At 44.0% G+C, this 22,620-nt stretch overlaps 1 protein-coding gene across 1 annotated transcript; it reads left to right on the top strand.

Moving 5' to 3' along the window:
- Positions 1-9,203: 9,203 nt before the first annotated feature.
- On the top strand, positions 9,204-10,726 carry LOC147641457 (protein DNA-DAMAGE INDUCIBLE 1-like). Its single transcript, XM_086821726.1, has one exon. The coding sequence runs from the start codon at positions 9,365-9,367 to the stop codon at positions 10,631-10,633; it is 1,269 nt and encodes a 422-aa protein (XP_086677852.1). The 5' UTR covers positions 9,204-9,364; the 3' UTR covers positions 10,634-10,726.
- Positions 10,727-22,620: the final 11,894 nt, after the last annotated feature.

The raw sequence follows: 22,620 nt of genomic DNA, 5'->3' as shown, positions 1-22,620 counted from the left end.
TGAATCTGCTAATGTTGTGCTAGATACAGAATGGGCATTCAATGCGCAGTGCAGTTATGACCCATCTTTGCATGACACATGTATGTCTGCAGTAGATTCAGATGTATGGTACTTTGACAGTGGTGCCACTAAGCATATCACCTCGCAGCGCAGTTTATTCACTTTCCTTGAGTCTGCTCCCACAGGGAATACTGTCACTTGTGCCAATAACTCCTCTTATCCCGTTAAAGGAGTTGGACAGATTATGCTGAATGTTGCAAATGGCAACACCTTTACACTTTTTGATGCATTGTATGTGCCAGGGATCAAAAAGAATCTGCCGTCAGTCTCCGCATTTGCCAAAACAGGTTTGGTTGTAAAATTTGTGGATGACAGATGTACTGTTCATGATCTCTCTTGTGGTGACATCATTGTAGCATCTGGTTCACTATGTCGAGGGCTGTATAAGCTCAATATGGATGGCAAATGTGTAGAGGATTCAGCATGTGCTATTATGGATACGCAGGCTATTTCAAATGCAAAACTGTGGCATGCACGTTTTGGTCATCTGAATTTTGCAAGTTTGCTGCGCCTGCAAAAATCTGAAATGGTGTCTTCTTTGCCTAAGCTTGAGGCACCTGTCAAGCATGTTTGTGAGGGCTGCATATTGGGTAAAATGCAGCGTGCTTCCTTTCCCAAAGATGGATCAGTGAGAGCTGAACGCAGATTGCAGCTTGTTCACAGTGATGTTTGTGGTCCCATGCAAACTCCATCATTTGGAAACTACCTTTACTTCGTGACTTTCATTGATGATTTTACCAGGCATGCATGGGTATATCCTTTGAAGGCAAAGTCCGAAGTGTTTTTGTGCTTCAAACAGTTTTTGGTTATGGCTGAAAATGTGTCAAAAAGTAAGATGGGCACCCTCCGTTCAGATCGAGGGGGGGAGTATATGTCTTCAGAATTTAATGCATTTCTGGCTGAGCGTGGGATAAAACACCAATGTACAGTGCCGTATACACCACAGCAAAATGGTGTGGCTGAGAGAAAAAACAGGTCTCTCATGGAAATGGCAAGATGTATGGTTAAGAGTCAAAGTCTACCACATGGTTTTTGGCTTGAGGCTGTCATGTGTGCCACTTATGTACTAAACAGGTGTCCCACCAAAGCATTACAGGTTGTCACTCCATATGAGGCATGGCATGGCCGCAAGCCATCTGTTGGCCATTTACGTGTTTTTGGTTGCCTGGCATATGCATTAGTGCCTGTGCAACATCGCAGAAAATTGGATGACAAAGCTGTCAAATGTATTTTTGTTGGATATAGTGCTGAGAGCAAAGGCTATCGTTTGTATCATCCACAGACAAAGCGCATTTTGGTTAGCCGTGATGTTGTATTTGTGGAAGATGCAGTTCAGCCCTTGGTTTCATGTACTAAGGAGACAGATATCAGCTCACGTGATGTCTATGATACATTGTTGCCTCTTTTCAGTGGTGCACAGTCAAGTGCAATACCTCATGAGGCAGTTTTTCAGCCTATGCAGGTTTTAAATGATGGCACAGATCAGCCTATATCTGATGCAGATGTGCATGATGCACTTGAGGATGAGAGACAAGAGATTGAGGGCTCTAGGAATATGCCTAGATGGCTGGTGCAGACTTTGCGTGACAGCAAGTTGGATGCCCCTTTGTCTAGTCGCACTCGTTCTGGCTCTCATGGTGCCTCTTATGCGTCAGATTGTTATGCATTGGCTGTTTCTAGTATGTGCGATGAAAGTGAGCCTGTTTCATTTGATGAGGCACAAAGTTCAGATAAATGGATGGCTGCTATGCAAGCAGAATACGATGCTATTATGAAGAATGGTACATGGTCTTTATGTGACTTGCCCCCTGGCAAGAAGGCCATTGGCACTAAGTGGGTATACAAATTGAAGCGTAAGCCTGATGGCACAGTGGATCGCCATAAGGCTAGGCTTGTTGCAAAAGGTTATGCTCAAGAGAAGGGCATTGATTTTGATGAGACTTTTGCTCCCACATGTCGTATGACCACTGTTCGTAGCATCTGTGCATTAGCAGCTCATAATGGTTGGAATGTACATCAGCTGGACATAAAGACTGCGTTCTTAAATGGAGATTTGCATGAGGAGGTGTATGTATCGCAGCCTCGTGGTTTTGTTCAAAGAGGGCAGGAAAACAAAGTGTGCAGGTTAAAAAAGGCTTTATATGGTTTAAAGCAAGCTCCACGAGCTTGGTATGAAAAAATACATGCATATTTGACTGCACATGGGTTTCAGAATAGTCCAACAGAAAGCACTTTGTATGTTAAACGTGTGGATGGTGTACATCTAATCATTGCTCTCTATGTCGATGACATGCTGCTCACAGGACCAAATAAGAGTCATATTGCTGATTTTAAGGCTGATTTGAATGCCTCTTTTGAGATGTCAGATTTGGGGCATTTGCATCATTATTTGGGGATACAATTTAAGCAGTGTGATGGAGGTATTGCTTTGTGTCAGACAAAGTATATTGAAACATTGTTGCGGAGATTTGGCCTTGAAGACTGCAAGCCTATTGCTACTCCAATGGAGACAGGTTTGAAGTTGAGTCTTCATGATGCTGGAGATCACTTTGATGTCACACTCTATCAGACAGCTGTTGGTTGCCTCATTTATGTATGCATTACGAGGCCAGACATTCAGTTTGCAGTCTCACAGGTGAGCAGATTTATGCATAGCCCAGGCATTAAGCATTGGCAGGCAGTGAAGCGTATCTTTCGCTATTTGAGTGGTACTCGGCATCTTGGGTTGTTTTATCCCAAGGGGGGATCATTGCCGCCAGATTTACATGCTTTTTCAGATTCTGACTGGGCTGGTTGTTATGACACACGCGTGTCCACGAGTGGTTTTTGCTTCATGCTTGGAAGCTCATGCATATCATGGTTGAGCAAGAAGCAGCCTACTGTGGCCACTTCTAGTTGTGAAGCTGAGTACAGGGCAGCTTTCACAGCTACGGTTGAGTGTGTGTGGCTCAGACGCCTTATGGCTGATTTGGGTGTTGGGCAGCCATCTGCCACCACCATCTTCACTGACAGTCAGAGCGCATTGGCAGTTGCGCGGAACCCAGTGTTCCATGCTCGTACGAAGCACATTGAGGTGCACTACCATTATGTCAGGGAGAGACTCTCTGCAGGAGAGATCAGTTTGGCTTATGTGCCAACACAGGATAACCTTGCAGACCTTTTCACAAAGGCTCTGCCTCGTGAGAAGTTCGAAGCTTTTCGCAAAGCTTTGGGCTTACTCCCTTTTGTGGATTCGTCCACATAGCTAGACACTTCCCTATACATGAGTGCTAGCTCTTGTTCACCGCATCACTCCAGGGGGGATTTGTTACCATATTATAGTAGTGATGTGTGTGAACACACTTAGGACCGCCGGGGCACTTTTTCCCTCACTAGGAGGTTTTTTCCCCCGTGCATTGTATATACGCCCATTATCTTCTAGGGCTTGTTATCTTTCATTTTTGGCACTCATAATACACTACTGTGTTGTGCTCAAGCTTCCTCATCTTCTTGAAGTTGTGTGTGCATTCCTGCAACCCTAATTCCAACAACCGTGAAGGAATATTCTCATAAGTTTCTAAAGCTTCTATTATACTTGGACGACTTTGATGAGCATTATCTTGTTGTCAAGTATATAAGGGGCTTGAAAGCTCCTATTGGTGGTGATGTCGAGTCTCATGAACCCGCCACTTTGAAGAAGGCAATGATGCTTGCAGAAATTCATGAAGAGAAGTACTTGACAAAGTGGGCTAGCAAAGGGAATATCAAAGGGGAAGTGATCACAAGGACTGACATGGGTTCTCATGCAAACACAAGACCTAATCTTCCAAGATTTCCTACCATGTATGGTAGAGGGTCTAATAGACTTCCATTTAAACCACCATTTATCTCCAACAAAGCTACATACAATGAGTCCAAGCCAACAAATGGGGGTTCAAAAAGCAAGGTTATCAAGGAGGACCGTTTGCATGAAATGAGGCTCAAAGGTCTATGTTTCAAATGTGGAGAAAAATGGAACAAGGATCACTTCAAAGTATGCAAATCCAAGGATATTTCCATAAGCTACATTATCACTGAGGACAATGCTAATCATGAGGAGGAGGAATTCCTTGAATGCAATGATGCCTTAGGATGGGGAGATCCTCATGAGGGTGGAGGTTCTCATGATGATGGTTTTGATGAAGAAAATCCCGAGTTTCCTTTTGATCCGGGTGGGAAACTAAAGTTTGCTCATGACAAAATGGATGATGGGATGCCTCTATGCGTGTGGAATGAAAACAATAGTGCACATACTACCTTGTGTACAATCTCTCATGATGCTTATGCGGGAAGTAAGGGTGCCAACACTTTGAGATTGAAGATCAAGGTGAATGGGAGAACAGCATATGCACTCATTGATACTGGAAGCACGCATAGTTTTGTCAATAAAAGGTCTTTGAACACTCTCAAAATGCAACCAACTTCTTTACCAAACAAGCACATGGTGCAAGTGGCCAATGGTGATTCAATGGGTTGCAATATGAAGTGTCAAAGTACAGAATTGGAGTTGTCCAAGAGCTACTCTTGCAAAGTTGATCTTTTGGTGATTGAGTTGGGACCAATTGACATAGTACTTGGATGTGATTGGCTGTCCACTTTGAACTCTTTTACCATGAACTTACAGAAAAGTTTCATGATTTTTGTGCATCATGGAGGGGTTATTACATTGAATGGAATGCAAGGGTCCAAGCTCTTCATGATCAATGCTACTCAAATGAAGAAAGAGTTCAAGAAAGAGGGCTATGTTTATGTACTACAGCTTTGCAAAGAGGAAGATAATAGCAAAAAGGATTGCATCGAAAATGTGGACATGGTTAAGCTACACAAGGATTATGAAGATGTGTTTACCATGCCAAAATCAATGCCGCCAAAGAGGAGTGTTGATCACGCTATTGATTTGGAACCAAATGCCAAACCAATCAACAAGCCTCCCTATCGTTTGTCAAAGGTTGAAAAGGAAGAGGTGGCAAAGCAAGTCAAAGAACTCATTGACATGGGATGGGTTGAACCAAGTCAATCTCCTTTTGCTTCTCCGGTGCTACTTGTGAAGAAAAAGGATGGTACTTTCCGCTTGTGCATTGATTACCGTGATTTGAATAAGATCACCATCAAAAATCGTTTTCCAATACCAAGGGTGGATGATCTTTTGGATGAGTTGAAAGGTGCCACATGCTTTTCAAAGATTGATTTGCGTTCCGGATACCATCAAATAAGGATGAAAAGTGGTGATGAGTTCAAAACAGCATTTCGTACAGAAAGAGGTCTTTACCAATTCATGGTTATGCCGTTTGGATTATGCAATGCACCGGCAACTTTTCAAGCATTGATGAATAAAGTGCTTCAACCTTTCCTCTACAAGTTTGTATTGGTCTTTTTTGACGACATACTTATCTATAGCAAACATGAGGAAGTGCATTTGAAGCACGTGAAAGAGGTTTTGGAGGTCTTGAGGCAAAACAAGTTGTATGTTAAGGAGACAAAATGTACCTTCATGGCACATGAGGTGGAATATTTGGGTCACATTGTGAGCAAGGATGGCATTTGTGTGGATCCAAAGAAAGTGTATTGTATTAGGAATTGGCCGGTTCCTTCAAACACTACTCAATTGAGGGGATTTTTGGGGTTATCTTCATTCTATAGGCGCTTTATTGCCCACTATGTAGAAATTGCAGCCCCAATGAGACGGACAAATTGAAGAAGGAAACCTTCTTTTGGGATGCCATTGCCAACAAAAGCTTTGAAGATATGAAGAAGATGCTCACATCAGCACCTATTTTGGTATGTCTAGACTTCACCAAACCTTTCACAATAAGGGCGGATGCAAGTGGAAGAGGGATTGGTGCAGTACTTTACCAAGACCATGGAGTCATTGCTTATGAAAGTAGAAAGCTGAATGACAAAGAAAGAGAACTCCATGTGTATGAGCAAGAGATGATTGCTATACTCCATGCTATCAAGAAATGGCACCATTACTTATATGGGAGTCATTTTTATGTGAGAAGTGATCATAGGGTGCTGAAGTATTTCCTCACACAACCCAATTTGTCTCCTAAGCAAAGAAGTTGGGTAGCAACACTACAAAACTATGATTTTGAAATCACATACACAAAGGGCAAAGAAAATGTGGTTGCCGATTCCTTGTCTCGTATGTGGGCCTGCTCATTGTATGCTATTTCTGAGGTGCATAAAGATTGGATCATGGAGATACAAGAAGAGTACTTGTTTGATGAAGAAACCTCACAAATAGTGCAGAAATTACAGCAAGGTGTATGTGAAGAGTTACCCCATTATGAGCTGAAAAATGGTCTCCTCTACTACAAAGGAAAAGTCTACTTGGTTCCTACTTCATCATTTATCAAGAAGATCATGGAAGAGATGCATTGTACTCCTATGGCTGGTCATTTGGGTGTCTACAAAACCTTTGATGCAATAAGGAAAAGTTTCTTTTGGAAGGGGATGTGGAAGAGCATTCATGCTTATGTAAGTGGGTGCCGGTCATGTCAATTAAACAAGGATCCTACACATAAACCGGGAGGTTTGCTTCAGCCATTGCCCATTCCCGAAGGCAAATGGAGTCATATATCAATGGATTTCATTACTAACCTTCCGCGCACAAAGAAAGGGTGGGACAGCTTGTATGTTGTGGTGGATAGATTGACCAAAGTGGCCCATTTCATTCCTTCCAAGGTCACATATTCAGCCCAAAATGTTGCCAAGCAATTTGTTGATGGGGTTTTCAAGTTGCATGGTATGCCATCACAAATTGTGAGTGATCGCGATGTCAAATTCATGAGCACTTTTTGGAGAGCATTGTTTGAATATATGGGAACCAAGCTTACTCCAAGCATCGCCTATCATCCCGAAACCGATGGTCAAACAGAAAGAGTAAACAAATGGGTGGAAACATATCTACGCCACTATTGTCATGATACTCAAAGCACATGGGATGATTGGTTACCTTTGGCTGAGTTTGCTTACAACTCAACATATCATGTGAGCATTGGCATGTCACCCTTTGAGGCTTTATATGGTTACAAGGTCAATTTGCCTATGTTGGTGGGTACATATGAGACTTCTAACCATAATGCCAAGGAGGAAGCTGAAAGGATGCAAGCTTTGTTGCAACAATGCAAAAGTAATTTGAAGGTTGCACAAGAGAAAATGAGACAATATGCCAATGTTCATCGAAGACCATTGGAATTCAAAGTGGGAGATTGGGTTCTTTTGAGAATACCAAAGTCAAGATATGCGTCTTTGAAGGGAAGCACCAACACCAAACTAGCTCATCGCTATTATGGTCCTTATCAAGTGATACGAAGAGTTGGGGAGGTTGCATATCAACTCTTACTTCCATCTACAACAAAGATTCATGATGTGTTTCATGTCTCTCACTTGAAAGGATATGTGGGTATGATCGATCAAATGGTTGATGAGTTACCTCCAATGAATGAAGAGGGAATGATTGAATACATTCCAGAAGCTATCTTGGGTACAAGGAAAAAGGTACTTCGCACTCGTACCTTGGTGGAGTATCTTGTTCAATGGAAAGGTTTACCTAAGGAAGAAGCTTCATGGCAACCTATTTCAGCATTGGAGGGATATGAAGCATTGATAGAGCAATATGGGTTGATGTAAATTCAGCCACATGGAACATTCTTCTCCGAATTTGGGGTATTCATTTGAGGTTTCGAGGACGAAACCATTGGGGAAGGGATGGTTTGTAAGAAAGCATTATGGGCCCAAGGCCATGGACAACTAGTAAGTAGGTGTGAACTCTTGGGTGGAGTATAAATACCAATGTAAATGGGATTATGGGTCATTCATGATAATGTTATCTGTTCCAAGAATCAATGGTGAGCTTCTCCCGTGAGATGCTAAGTGGTGACTCCTTCATAAGCCACTCCCTTGGTGAGGGACTAACCCACCCCTGTTACTTTCTTTCAGCAAGTAAACAATGCTTTGAGAAAGATGAGTTATCATCCAAGAACCCCTTCTTGGATGAGTTATCATCAAGGATTCCTTACCCCTAAATGAGTAGAGACTATCAATTTGTAGACCATGAAGTGACAATGCTTGGAGAGGGATGAGTTATCATCTAAGAATTCCTGGATGAATTATCATCAAGGATTCCATACCCCTAAACAAGCAGAGTCCGTCATTAAGTAACAAAAGTAGGTTCTTTTTTCTTTGTGTTTTCTTCTTATAATTAAGGTCTCTAACACCAAATAGTTGTAATTTGGGTCCCATACGCTATATTCAATGTCGTCTCGTCATCACCATCTTCTCTCTCTCTCTCTCTCTCTCTCTCTCTCTCTCTCTCTCTCTCTCTCTCTCTCTCTTAAACACTAAAATGGCCAATGCCACATCAATGATCAAATGGGAGGTGAACTCCATCTACCACCGATTCTAAAAACAACAATCAAGCACCTTCAAGACCAAAGCAGATATGATTACTATCCTTAGGCAATCCTAAACTCTCCGAGGTCATCACTGAGGAGTTTCACATTCCTAAATTGATAGTCTCTCCTTCGTCGGATGTGGATGCAACATTGATGTTATTGTAGGTTTTCTTTTATGTTTCTTTTTGTATATTTTATGGCTCCTTGATGTACTCTCGGTCTTTAAGAGTACATCAAAGAGTACTCTCGGTCTTTAATAGAGAGAACATCAAAGAGTACTCTCAGTCTTTAATTGATACATTGCGATTATATTGGTCCCAATATAGCCTCTGGAGGAAGTTATCATCATCATCATCTCTCTCTCTCTCTCTCTCTCTCTCTCTCTCTCTCTCTCACACACACACACACACACAATTTTCTTTTTTCTTTTTAGCCTTCCTAATTACTAAGTTTTTCCAAGGATACCTTTGTGCCTTCCCCAACTATATTCTATGGGTTTTACTTGCAAGAAGGGAGGAACTTCTCTGTGTTAAGTAATTGAAGTCGTCAAACTCGGGTTTAAGTAAAGCAAGGTTTGCTTTAAAGTGGAGCTTGTTCGAATTTCGAGAAAACCTTCTCAAAACGGTGGGAGAAGGTTCTTTAAAACTTTGAAAGTACATCATCCCAACCCCCTTCAACTCATGGGGGTGAGAAGCATTGATAACCTAACCTTGGAGAATTAGTCGCCTTTGAGCTTGCTTTTGCTTTTGGCTTTTGTTTTTGCAGACCGACTGCAAAAAGTCAAGCGATGGGTTTTCCTTTATAAGTAGCTCGCGCGTCGCAAAGCTCGCCTGAGGATTTTAGGGTTAATCTGGTCTCTTTGTGTGTCTGAGTAAGAACTTGGCAAGATGAAGATCACCGTGATGACAAGGGACGATCGCTTCTTTACACTGGACGTGGAGCCGGACGAATTGGTGGAGAACGTGAAGGCGCTGCTGGAGGTGGAGACGGGCATCTCTCTGCCCAACCAGCGCCTGCTGCACAACAGCCGCGATGTCCCCAACTCCGCCACCCTCCGCTCCATCGGCATCGTGGAAGGCGACCTCCTCATCATGGACGTCTCCTCCGCACAGGCTCCCCCTGCCCCAGGTAACTTATCTCTCAACCCAGATGGCTCTGCTGTAGACCCTCAAGCTCTGCAGCAGCACATCCGCACTAACCCCAACATCATTAGCCAGCTTCTTAACACTAACCCCGAATTAGCACAAGCTATTCTTGGTGATGATGTGGACACCTTTCAGCGCCTCCTCAGACAGCAGCACGTCCAAAAACTTGAGCTGCAACGCCGGCAGCAGGAGGAAATCGCCCTTCTCAATGCAGACCCCTTTGATCTTGATGCCCAGCGCAGAATTGAGGAGGCCATCAAGCAGAAGAACATTGACGAGAACTGGGAAGCAGCTCTGGAGCACAACCCTGAGGCCTTTGCAAGAGTCATCATGCTGTATGTTGACATGGAGGTAAATGGTGTACCCATCAAGGCCTTTGTTGATAGTGGAGCACAGATGACAATTATCTCCAAGAGCTGTGCCGAACGCTGTGGGATTTTGAGGCTGTTAGACAAGAGGTATGTGGGCATTGCCAAAGGGGTTGGGCAATCAGAGATTGTGGGCCGCATCCATGTGGCACATATCAAGATAGGAGGCAAATTTTACATGTGCTCCTTCACCGTCTTGGATCAGCCAGACGTGGAGTTCATTTTTGGCCTGGACATGCTACGCAAGCATCAGTGCTCGATAGATCTGAAAGACAATGTTCTGCACGTCGGTGGAGGAGAAATTGCTGTGCCATTTTTGCAAGAAAAAGACCTTCCAGCCCATGTTAAAGAACAACGGGAGTATGCCCAGTTGACATCCCCTTCAAATCAAAGGGCCTCAACATCGGGAATGCCATCAAATCTGCCCTCGTTTAAGAATGAAGGTGGATCAACTCCAGCAAGGCAGCCAAATAACCCACCTGTGCAGCCTGCAAGTGCTGCACCTTCTGCGGGCTTTCCTGATATAGAGGCAAAAATAACGAGGCTCATGCAGCTTGGATTTGATAGACAGACTTCCATGCAAGCCTTACAGCTCTGTAACGGCAATGAAGAGCAGGCTGCAAGTTATTTATTTGGAGGTTAAGAGTACCTTGCAAGCATTCTGGCAAACCATTGAAATGTGCTGATTTTTCAGCTGATTTTTATAATGCAGTCATTGGACTTTGATTGGAGTAAATAATTAGTGTTTTTCTTTGTAAGATGTGCTTTTGCAAAGGTGTGACACAACATCTATTGTGTGCTGCTGATGTTTGTTTGCAGATATCTTTTATAATGACAAATACACTGTCTGATCCAGATGCTGCCGCTAGATATTTCAGTTCTTGACATCTCTCAACTACATTATCCACTTACCGACGGAATCTGAGAGGCTTGAATTTGTTGTTTGTATTGTTTTAGTATGTCATGTCATGGGGGATCAGCATGGTGCCTTTACTATGAGGGAACTGTTTTTGGTTTTAAGTTTTATCCTGCATGTCATGCCCAATTGAATCTCATGATTTGAGGCTTGCCCTGAGGGCAGATGCAGAGTCAACTGGCTTTAAACTTTGTTCAAATGAAGGGTTTATAGCATTATTCAATATGCAATTAGCGTAGGTGAATGCCACATGTATTTGAGTATCCTATGACATGACTAAAGGTGGCCATGACTATCAGGACCAGGCAGGGAAATTTATGCAACTTGGTAAGCTGAAAGGTCATTTTTAGGCATTGGGTGGATAATAATCTTATTTTTTGCCCTCGAGGTAGCGTAACCATATAAACAGTTCTTTGAATTTGAAATGAATTAAACCACGTAAACAACATTGTTCTGCAAAGTAAAATTATAGAGCAGCAAGGTTTGAGTGGTTGGTTGGGATCTCTCTCAATGGACTATTTGTTTTTGGTGTTGGCTGGTCGCTTTTTTCAGCCCCCTGTTTTTTCTGGTGCTGCTGGTCCATTTTGCAAAACCCACTCTACCTGTTGTAAGACTTGCTCATGCAGACCATATTTGGGCTGAAAAACAACACAAGCTTCTGTACAACTTTGCATGACACAATTTTTATATTACAAACAGAAGCCTTTGTTGCTTGCTCCCAAGTGGGAGCTTGAGTGGAAAAGAAGTTGCTGATGACAAAGGACTGAGGGATGTGAGTGGGAGAGGGCTGCCTTCTTACTTGAGTCTTTGTTGGGCCAACCACATGGATGATTGGAACGGTCTTCCTCACTTTTTTCCCCAGGTCTTGCTGTCCCATTTTGCAAGACCCACTCTACCTGTTGTAAGAGACTTATTCATGCAGAATGTATACAGTACTCGTGCTGAGGACAACACAAGTTTCTGCATAACTTTGCATGACACAATTTTTATGTGCTTAAATCTGGAAGTACAAACAGGCTTGCCAAAGCCTTTGATGCTTGGCTAACCCGGGGGTTAGATTGTTAGCTTGGGGGTTAGGTTGGCTAGTCTATGGGTTAAGGGACCTGAAAGATTAGTAAAAGCTGGTTGTTTATAAAGGCTAAGGCTTATAAGTTAATAAAGTGACTCCAAAAAGCTATATGAGGGTTATGTGATGATGGGGGGTTGTATTGTAGCCTTGTGCTACGATGGCATGTCCCTAGACCATAGTGCAAGCTACTCCCGATTGTCCATCCTTTATTTAGGGTAGTTTTGATATCAATTTTCAAGGTGATAAAATCCTTCCAATTTTCCTAGCAAGTAGTGCCTAAATTATTAGACACTGTAGACCATCCCCAGAGCCTCTTGCTCTATTGTGGTATAGGCCATCTTGCTATCCGAGAACTTCCTACTTGCAAAATACACTAGGAAATCAACCTTTCCCTCAGGCTAGGTTAGTATTGTAACCTTGATGCATAAACATGGAAACTTACATCCCATCTAGGTTGCCTAAGAATTGTGTATTGATAGCCATTATCTTGAGTGTTTGGAACGCCAACTCCTTGCACTCCCCTAGGTAAACTTGACATCTTATCTTGTTAGCTCATGTAAGGGAGTAGCTATTTTTGTAACATTTTGGATAAATCTCGTATAGAAGCTACATAACCTACAGTGACTTTTGTTAGGGAACTAATTTTTTCTATAACCTAAGTTTTGCTCAATTTCATCCCAAGATATGATATGACTAAGTAATTCCACCTTGTACACACATAAGACACACTTGAACGAATTTAAGGATATTCTTTTCTCTTAGTATCTAAGAAATATCTTCCTTAGATACATTAGATGCTCCCCCATCTTTGAGTATGCCATAAAGTCATCCACAAAGATCTACGTAAATTTAGGCAAAAATCCCAAAAAAAAACATTCCATCAACATGGTTGAGACATTTCATAAGCCAGAAGGCATTACTTGGTACACGTATGCCTCCCATTCTATGATGAATATGGTCTTTTCTCAGTCTTCTAGGGTATTGATAATTGATTATACCCATCTATAAACCATACATCCTATGCTTAGCTATCACGTCTAGCATCATGTCAGTGGACTGGCAAAGGAAATGGATCCTTGACTGTTTTAAGCATTTTGTTTCCTATAATGTACACATACCTTGAGTTTTCCTTTTTTTTTTGAGTACTACCACTATGAGAATCAGCCATTCACTACTGAATACTACAACTATGGGAAACAACCATTCACTACTGGACACTCCTGAAATGAACCTTGCCTTTATGAGATTATCTATTTCCTCCTTCACTCTTTGGCATAGTTGGGTTCATGGGTAGCATTACATTCTTATTAGTCTTGCATTTACCTTAAGGGAATTAGGTGTTGGCACACCTTGGTGTAGCCTCTTAAGCGGCTTGTAGTCTTTGCTACTAGAGCTCACTAACTATGTGGCAAGAGTGGTGGTGAGGGTAGCCTCTCGGTCCTCCAGGGCCGCATGCAACTATTGGTTGGCGAGGATTGCCTCTTGGAGGGTTTATTGGGTTTGCTGCTGGTCAGCCTTGGCCAGGAGCATCTCTTGGGCAGCTATCACCTGCTTATGTTGTCTTTTTTTATTTATATCTCATGGAACTGGGATCCTATGTTGATGAGAGTTGTATTTGATGGGGGCGAGGATCCATAGGTGTTGAGCATAAGAAGAATTTACGGGTAGGATTGATTAGACATATATCTCATGGAACTGGGATCCTATGTTGATGAGAGTTGTATTTGATGGGGGCGAGGATCCTAGGTGTTGAAGCATAAGAAGAATTTACGGGTAGGATTGATTAGACATGAAGCATAGTTATTTGGGTGAAACACGGGTGATTAAGAAGATCCAGGGAATGGATTGTACCATTGACTAAGCTTGCACCCTCCATGGTCCCCCCCATCCAGAGATGTATTTGGATGGCTGTCGATGCTGAGGCTTTGTGCGATGTGTGCGCATAGGATAGAGCCCAGTGAGAATTGCACGTGTTGTGCATGGGCAAGGGCAAAAGGTGTGCTTGTGGTCCTAATCACCTACATATTCCTAATCATCTTAAGACTTCCTTTTTTTGGGCCTCCAAGGGGGTGAGGAATTACATGTGTTAGCACCCCAAAAGAGGATTTTTTACTAAGTAGCCCATTTGGCTAGATTTGTGAGCTTACCCTTGAGGTTGTGTTTGAGTGCTTGTATAAGCTCTGACATTTGCGGCACGGCCCCATGGTTTGGAGACGAAGTCGAGGGGTGGGGTGGAGCTTCATGGATAAGGCTCCTTTGGTGGAAGAGCTGGGCAAATTGAGCTTGTGAGTGCCCATGGGTTGTGTGTGTGAGAAAGTCCATAGGACTTAGTAGATGAAGAGGAGACTTGCTTGCTCGTTGGTCACCAAAACCAGCTGCGTCGATAGGATAGGGGCTGGCTTGGTTCGTGTGGTTTGGGCCAACTGGTGAGGGTTATGTCGTGGGATCCAAATGTTGGAGTTTCCATCATTGAAGCCTTGGGCTTGTAAGAGATGTTTGGGCACCCATCGTTGCCGCGAGTGAAGAGGGCCCATGGATGAGGCTGCTTGGTTGTTTGTTGTCGACGACGAGGCTTTGAGCTACGCGTAGGTTTTTGACATTGAGGACAAGCTTTGGATTGTGTCTTTGGGAGCCACAGGTGTGTGTTGCCTTCATGGAAGCCTTGAACATTGAGGACGTTGGTAGGCACCCATCTTTGTTGGCTTCACTGTGCTTGGGGTTGCCTAAACTTTGGCCGTGGGGCCTTTTGTTTCGTAGCTCCTTGGGGAGTTGTTGTGGTGGATGAGCACAGGCGGCATGCTTGGGTAGTAGCGAGAGGCGAGCATTGCCTTCATAGTAGCCTTTTGCTCTTAGCAAGCTGTAGGATGAGCCAACGGTGAAGCTTTGGCTTAGGGTTGGTTTTGGTTGGCTTGGTTTGCTTCTTGCGCTTGGGTCTCGTAGATGGCCATTTTGGGATCCAAAGCCATCGTAGAATCCTTGACATGCAAGAAGATTTATGGGCACCCACCATTGATTGTCATGATAATGGTAAGAGGTCGGGGTGCTTGAGGTGTGAGTGGTCGAGGATGTAGAGTTAAGGGTGATTGTCGATGACGAGGCTTGATTATCAGTGTTGGATGGTGTCGATGACAGTGCCCTTTCGACCAGCATTGGTGAGGCACGGGGTGTAGTAACAAGGGAGACTGCCGATGATGAGGATGGGACATGAGGGGGAGGGCTGGTCGAGGGTGTGGGTGTGGGTGTGTGAATGATTTCCTCTTGGGGACACAAGAGGACTGTGGATTTTTTGTCGTTAACTCCATGGTGGCCATTTTTTCTCGCCAATCTATTTGTTGCAGTGAGTGGCATCAATCCACTCCTTTCCAATTATAATCTGGCCTTGTAGTGCTCCTATATCTATGACATGAAATCTGCACTCCAACTAATTGTTTTCGATAGAAAATTTAGGAATGAAATACCCAACACTCATTAGACGCATTTCATGTCAAATTTGAATGTAAGTGTTTTCTTTTGTAAGTGTGGGTTTTCCAAGAGTTTTCCATGCCTCCAAGAATATGAGATTGGTGTGGACCATGGGATATATGTGGGCTTGCCACCACAACAATGTAGACCATTCTCAGTCACCGGGAGTCATTTCCATATTCTTGGTGGGTTTAGTTATAGTGGAAGCTCAGGGGTGGTGGAAGAATTACCAGTTATTGTTGGGGGTGAGAGAGTACCCTTTGTTGAAGCAGTTGGTACATGTAGAGGATTGGATTCGGTGCACTCCCTATCCCAGAGAATCATCGTTACCTTGCCCTTGGGAAGCTCGAGGGGTAGTTGTGTTGTCAGCTGAGTTGAGTGTACATGTAGCGTTCTTGACCCAACTCCCTCCAAGGATAACTGCTTCTGTAGTCTCGCGTGTGGGAACCACATAAAACTTACAAGCTAATGGATTAGAGATAGTATGTATCATTTGTGTAAAAGAGCCAACGCTTTGTATACATTGTCCACTAGTAGGCAGTTGAATTTTGGTGTGAGCATTGTGAAGAGATGGTTTGCCTAGGGAGACCCATGTTTCCCATGGTAAAAGATTGTGGCTAGCTCTAGGAGACAGCAAGGCACGCTTTCTTTGCATATTTATGCCAAAGGGGAAGCCTAACCATACCTGAAGGGTTATCGTTTCATGTTGCGGAGCTACCCTTACACTTAGGGTGTTAAGCGAGGCAAAGCCGGTTGGGACAACAAATTGCATTCCCAGTTTGTGACTGGGGAGTGCATCAATTGTATCCAATCATTGGTCGACTTTGTTATCATTGACAGAAGCAACTGATATTGACCGAAGTGACTGTATATGGCAGAAGCGATTGTCATTGATAGAAGCGACTATCATTTACAGAAGCGATTGTATATAGCTCCCGCACATCATCAAGGGTTTGATGACAATCATCGCAAAAACAAAGAGATCGTCGGTCTTGGCTGTGGTCACAGAACCTTCGGCGACGAAGGGACCTCTGACGACCATGGGATGTGTATGCCAGATATGTAAATCTACTTTGAGCGTTTGAGCCCCTTTGGGGAGGTAGACATGATTTGTGTCCCAGTCATGGACCAGTCATGTTTATCTCATAAAGGGTCTTCCTAGGATGCTATCATAGCCACCATGACGATAGGCCATGAGTACAAAGGTGAGTTTGAAGGTCATGTCACTAAGTCTAACCTTGAGGTCCTTCAATAGGCCAAGGGGTCATGTAGATGTCTCGTCGGAAAGCTTTATCACCAATTGGGTGGGATCAAGGTGTGGTTGTCCCCAGTTTTCCTAGCATGTTCTTGTGAGGACACTTACGCAAGTACCCCTTGACCGCATGACCGTTTGTAGGAAATGGACAGGGCTACATTTGTGTCATCATCTAAAGTAGTGGCCCCGCATTTACTCGAATTTTTGGTGCGCCTTTGGGTTGTGGGTTGTGCTCATGGAGTAGTGCAAGATGATGCACCTTTGGGTTGTGGATTCATCTGAGGAATTTGAATTATCTCTCTCCTCTACGGAAGCCTGTAGTTTTCATTCCATCCAATCCCTAAGGTCATTCCATAAATTTGGATTTCCTTTTAACAAGGTTCCAATGGGCATTTGGATTTGGGAAGAAAGAAAGGCGGAGAGGCCGGCAAGGTCACATTGATTAGGAGCTTCCTCATGTTTAGTTTATAGGGTGAACCAGCCATGGTATAGGAAAGTTCAATTTGGTCCTTATTTGATGGGGGTTGAGGTGCAACCGTGTGACATTCAATGGGACAGTGGATATCTTCCCATGTTGAACGCTCAACACATTGAGGGATGGCATGCCTTCGACCGTGGAGTGAGAAACTCATTGTTGCAAAAGGCAATCCTTGAAGTAATGGTCGATTCCACAGCCGTGACATTGTGGTGTCATTGGCAGACTTTTCTTTTGAGGGCATTCAGCCACTCTATGGGGTCCCTGGTGGCAAAGGAAACACTGACGAGGTGGTTTCCCTGCAGGCGCACCTATAGTGTGGGTCCATGTGAGGCACAAGAAAAGAGAGATGATGTGTTATGGTTGCCTTAGGTGTGGCGGATCGCATGGGCTCCAGGGGTTTAGAAATGGACCCGCGTTTAATCTTTCCATGCACCTATAGTGTGGGTCCATGTGAGGCACAGGAAAAGGGAGATGATGTGTTATGGGTGCCTCAGGGGGGGGTGGCGGAGCGCATGGGCTCCAAGGGTTTAGCAATGGACCCGGGTTTAATCTTTCCATGCTCAATGGAGTTTGCCTAGAGAGACAACGGTTGGAATGGAAAGGTGGGCACTATGGAAGGTCGTGGTGGCGCTATGTGGGAGTGGTTAGTTGGGGGTGGTGCCACCAGTAATGCATGGTGCCTGGGAGGAGATGAGGGAAATGTTAGAAATGAGCTTTGGGTTGTCATTGGCTCGATGGCCAATTGCGTGGAATGGCTTTCTCGCATGTTGTCATCAAGAACGATCGCCCATTTGCAAGCTTGATCAAAGGTGGCGGGGTCCTTTACCAACATGTGGTCGTGAAATCTTAGATTATGCAAGCCCAAGAGGAAATGGTCCATTAAGTGCTTGTCACTCAATTTTTCCCTCTCTTCGCAACACGAATCTAGTCGCATAAGATTTCCTATGGGTTTTGTTCCAAGTGGAACAATTGAATTACGAGGCTCCATTTGGGCCCGTAGGGTGCAAATCCAAGAATGAAGGCCTCTCTCACTGGTTTGAAATCCAAGAATGAAGGCCTCTCTCACTGGTTTGAAAGTGCCTTTGTGCCAAGGGTCCAAGGATTGGAACCAGTGCACTGCCTTGCCTTCAAGGTTGAGTCCAAAGAGATGATAGACCTTTGTTGCATCATCATCAAAAATTTTAAATGCCTGACAAATTTGGTTGAAGATCTCTAGGTGGGATACAAGATCTCCAACTCAACCAAATTTCGGCATAAGTTTGAAAATTTGTGCCCTCATAGGTTGTGTATGTGATGTCTGTGGGTGCATTTTTGTGTCAGTCCCCTTCCTAGAGCTTATGCTAAGCTTGCAATGTCAATTTAGGGATCAAGGGGAGGTGGTACATGGGTGGGGAGTGGGAATAGATCCATGGTTATAGGAGGAGGCACGTGGGTGTGCTTGGTTAAGAGATTGTGATTTTTTTGGGGTTTTTGGTTGATCAGGGCTCTATGTTACATTCCTAAGCTACCTATGTACACTAATCTAACGAAAAACATGTTTGAAAGTTAAAAAATAGTAAAAAACACTCTATGTTTAAGCAAAAACCCTCTTCTTTTTGAGCTCTCTAATCACTCAATTCTCTAGTTTTTTTGCTCAAACACTTACTAATCATACTCCCAATCACAAGCTATGCACAAAATCAAAACAAAAATAACAAAACAAATCAAACAACCCAAAAACGGAATGCCATAGTTACTCAGTTGGCACCGGCCTATGGAGACTCCGTCGGATTCGAATCAAAGAAGGCTTTGACAAGTAGCGATTGGCACTCCCCAGCAACGGCCAAAGATGTTAAGCTCACCGAAACGTGTCGTGGGGAAGTTACTAATCCTCTGAGCTCAAGCTATGCTCAAGAGCTCCACTGTAGCCGCTCGTCATCGCTATCCTCCCGCACTCATTGTCACATTGAGGCGGTTGCTAATCCAACAGGTGTGGTGAAACCTCTCTCGTGAATATTGTGTGGGATCTCCATGGAAGACGATCACGATGGTAGCCTAATCACTCAAGCAAGAGGGAGAGAAGAAGCAAGAGGGAAGTATGAGAGAACAAGTGATTCCCACTAGGCCGCCCGGGAGTAAGTGACCCAAGGTGGCCAAAACATACTTACAAGGCTTTTCTCTATGGTTTGGCGAACTGACCGGGTCCTCTTGTCTATCCTTTGAAGCTCAATACTTGGGAGCGTCTTTAGGGTGTTTCCCTCATCACACAAGATTTACAATATATAGTGGGGCGCCCATTACATAAGTGTGCGGACATAGTTGTCGTAGGAATGTGTTAACCAATATGTGGTTAACATCTTTGCATGTAATCATTCATGGAGGAGACAAGCTCGTGGGGGGCGGGCGAGGTTGGAGAATCCTTGGGTGAAATCTAGTACGGCCCCATGTGTTGATCTGGATGCCCTTGGTTTAGGCAACCTAGGAATGGAAATGGCCCGGATGGACCCATCGTACCATATCAATGGTGTGCCTTTGAGAGGAGGAGAGTGATGAAGGGCGGCCTTCTTCAGTCAGAAAGGTCGGGGCAAAGAGCGAAAATAGTGACCGTGTAGTGGATATCCTCTTGTTCTTGCGCTTTCCGTCAAGCTTCTTCCCCCTGTTCAGCTTTGAGCAGAGCCTTAGCCCTCAAGAGCATCTTGTGGCGTGAGTGTCCTCCTGTTCGTGGGTCTCGATGTGATGGCATTTTGGGGGCAAATAGGTTGGAGAGGGTTTGGGTTCTGGGAGAGGAGTGTGAATTGGAGCTAAGCTCTAGAGGCAAATGAGCCGTGGTAGCTCCGATCAGTCGACTGCGTGGTAGATCACCTTGGTGAGAAGAGAGGAAGTGGCAAGCTTTCCCTCTCGGGGTTGGCGCAAATGGAATGAAGCTCCTTTTGGATGTATTCGGCCCAATTGGTGGACGCGTGCTAGGGTGAACAGGTTACAACAGTTGAACCTGTCTGTCCAATGGGTGGTGAGGAGGAAGGATAGGGCTCGGGCCAGCATAACGAGCTTCGAGGGCGAGAGATAGTCTGCCACTCCAAAACGTGCTTTGTGGTTGGTCCCTGGTAGGTATCCTACATATGTCGCATAACATTTGCGAGCAAGACGTAGGGTTGTTCAATGCAGGGGAGATGAAGTGCCTCCCTTATGAGGTCCAGACTAAGGTGGAGAGTCTAGGGATGGCCCTCATTGTCAATGACCTGCCCTGTAGCTTGGTTGGCATCATAAGTCTCCATAAAGTATAGGCAATTTAGGAGATCGAGGCCCTAAGGCTGAAGAGTGGGTAAGCCGCCAAAGGAAGCATACATTAACTCCATCACTTACCCACACAATCCCTAAGCACGCATGCAACAAAGAAGAAGACAAAAGCATACAAGAACTCAATCACAAGAGCAAGAAGGCTCTAACTCAATTATGAGAATGGGATTCTATGTTTTGTTATTAGTATATACAATACTCATTCGTACATTGCCCGGCTTGCCCCAACTAATCTTCAGAGGCCCAACAAGCTAGTCTAGGCTAATTTCCTAGCCTAAATATACATCACCAGTATTACAAAAGTTGTAAAGCTCGATGTTTGACTTTTATTTGGCATTACACATGTCGTAAGCTCAGAGATCTCCCATAAAATCGTTTTACGTGAAGTGCATTACGTGGTACAAAAATATGGCTTTACTTATGGGCTAAGATTCTCATGCACCTTTATACTAGAGAGACTTGTTGATTCCATCTTCCACCATCATCTGATCTCAAAGATCCTTGATTGACGTAATAAACTACTCGAATACATCTCCATCAGAAAGCCTCTCTAACAACACTGGTTGATTTTCAAGGTTCTGTATCCTTGTCTAATTTGTTTTTTTCATATGCGTTTCATATAGAATCACCTAGGCCTCTGTCATGGTAGTCATAGGCCAAATCAGAATTCAACAATGCTAGTGACAATGGCACACGGAGTATCTGTGTTCCCCCTCCTCCATGCCAAAGCAAGAGAAAAATCTAGCAAGGTTATTTGCAAAATAGATCTATTGGATCTTGAGTCGGACCTAGCTTCACATCAATCCCAGTTGATGTCTCCCAAAAAACTCATAAGGATCTAGAATGGACCTTATCTTGAACTTCCAAAGTGTGTATAGTTGGCTCCATCTAACTTCCCATCGTTGACAATGGTGGTCGGACCCTTATAGTTGTAGGTTGTGCCATTTAACCAAATCTGCTCCCAATGAACAATTTTCCCCCGAACTTGTCTAAAGCTTGAGCTATCATGCCATGTAAGAAAATACACTAAGCAGAACTTGATCACAAGACAAAGAACTTGAAGTAAGAGATATAGAGAATAATGTTGAATTACTATTGTAAACCAAAGTTAAAAATTGATGGTGATCTACCCACCCGTGCCCTCCAATAAGTGCTTTGAATGGCGATCTAGGTAGACTATGGATGCACGACTCTTTATAGAGGAGACCATGGAGACTTAGGAGGGGACTTAGACAAAGGATGTCATGCACATACAAGGGTGCACAATGCAATGAAGTGTGATCTAAAGTTGTTGATCTCGATGACTTTGCCGAATTCGTATGTATATAGTATCCAGGGTTATTCGTATCATTGTAGGTCTACCAATGTCACCCACTCTACGATTGGTCCAAATGGATGGGCGACCACATCACCCATCTCGAAGCATATCATACTACAACACCAGAAACCTACAATATAGCATAGCTTTCAAACCCATGTGAGGGCATTTGGGCACTCAAAAAGGCCCCTCCACAACCCACGGATGTGTCCCTTCTTCTACCCAATAATGCAACCAATCAGCTTGCACCAACATGCATCCTACTTATTAGCATAGTGCTACGTCTACATAAGATGTCTCCTAGCCCCATCCAACTACACATGGCCAACATCCAATGTCCGAGAATACGAGCACCCCAATGCTCAACACAATGGCTACTCCTCATATAGGGGCCCATAAAATAGAGCAACCCATCACACCCGCATAGTGATAGTGACGAGGGTGGAGCATTGATTTTCAACAGTTTGAAAACACTTGCACACTACTCAACTACATCCAGCACCTCCATCATCTAGGATTATCCAAATATGTTGCTCTTAGCTCTTCAACAATGGCATGGGCTTGCCTTCTCCCTCCACAAACATGGGTGAATTCGCGACTCTCGCTAGCGCACTAGCACTTGCACTTGCACTCACACTCAACCACCTCGCACTCATGCTCACACTTGCATTCACGCCAATATCTTCCATATTTTTAATTCATATGAGTAGTTAAGGTAAGAGACTAGCAAGCCTATGAAATTCGGATCTCGGATTATCCTTGGCAATGAAGACTTGTGCCAAGAGACTCTCGGATGACGGACTAGCTATCGGTTAGGGTAGGTAGGAATATGAGGAGGAGACCATAGGGATAGGGC

Source organism: Cibotium barometz, chromosome 2, assembly GCF_041138505.1.
Source record: "Cibotium barometz isolate CiBa-2024 chromosome 2, ASM4113850v1, whole genome shotgun sequence".
Taxonomy (NCBI): Eukaryota; Viridiplantae; Streptophyta; class Polypodiopsida; order Cyatheales; family Cibotiaceae; genus Cibotium; species Cibotium barometz.
Note: the sequence above shows the minus strand (reverse complement) of the source record. Positions and strands in the feature narration are given on the sequence as shown.

Excerpts from the sequence above, each read along its gene's own strand:
- LOC147641457 (XM_086821726.1), top strand. The coding sequence starts at position 9,365 with ATGAAGATCACCGTGATGACAAGGGACGATCGCTTCTTTACACTGGAC.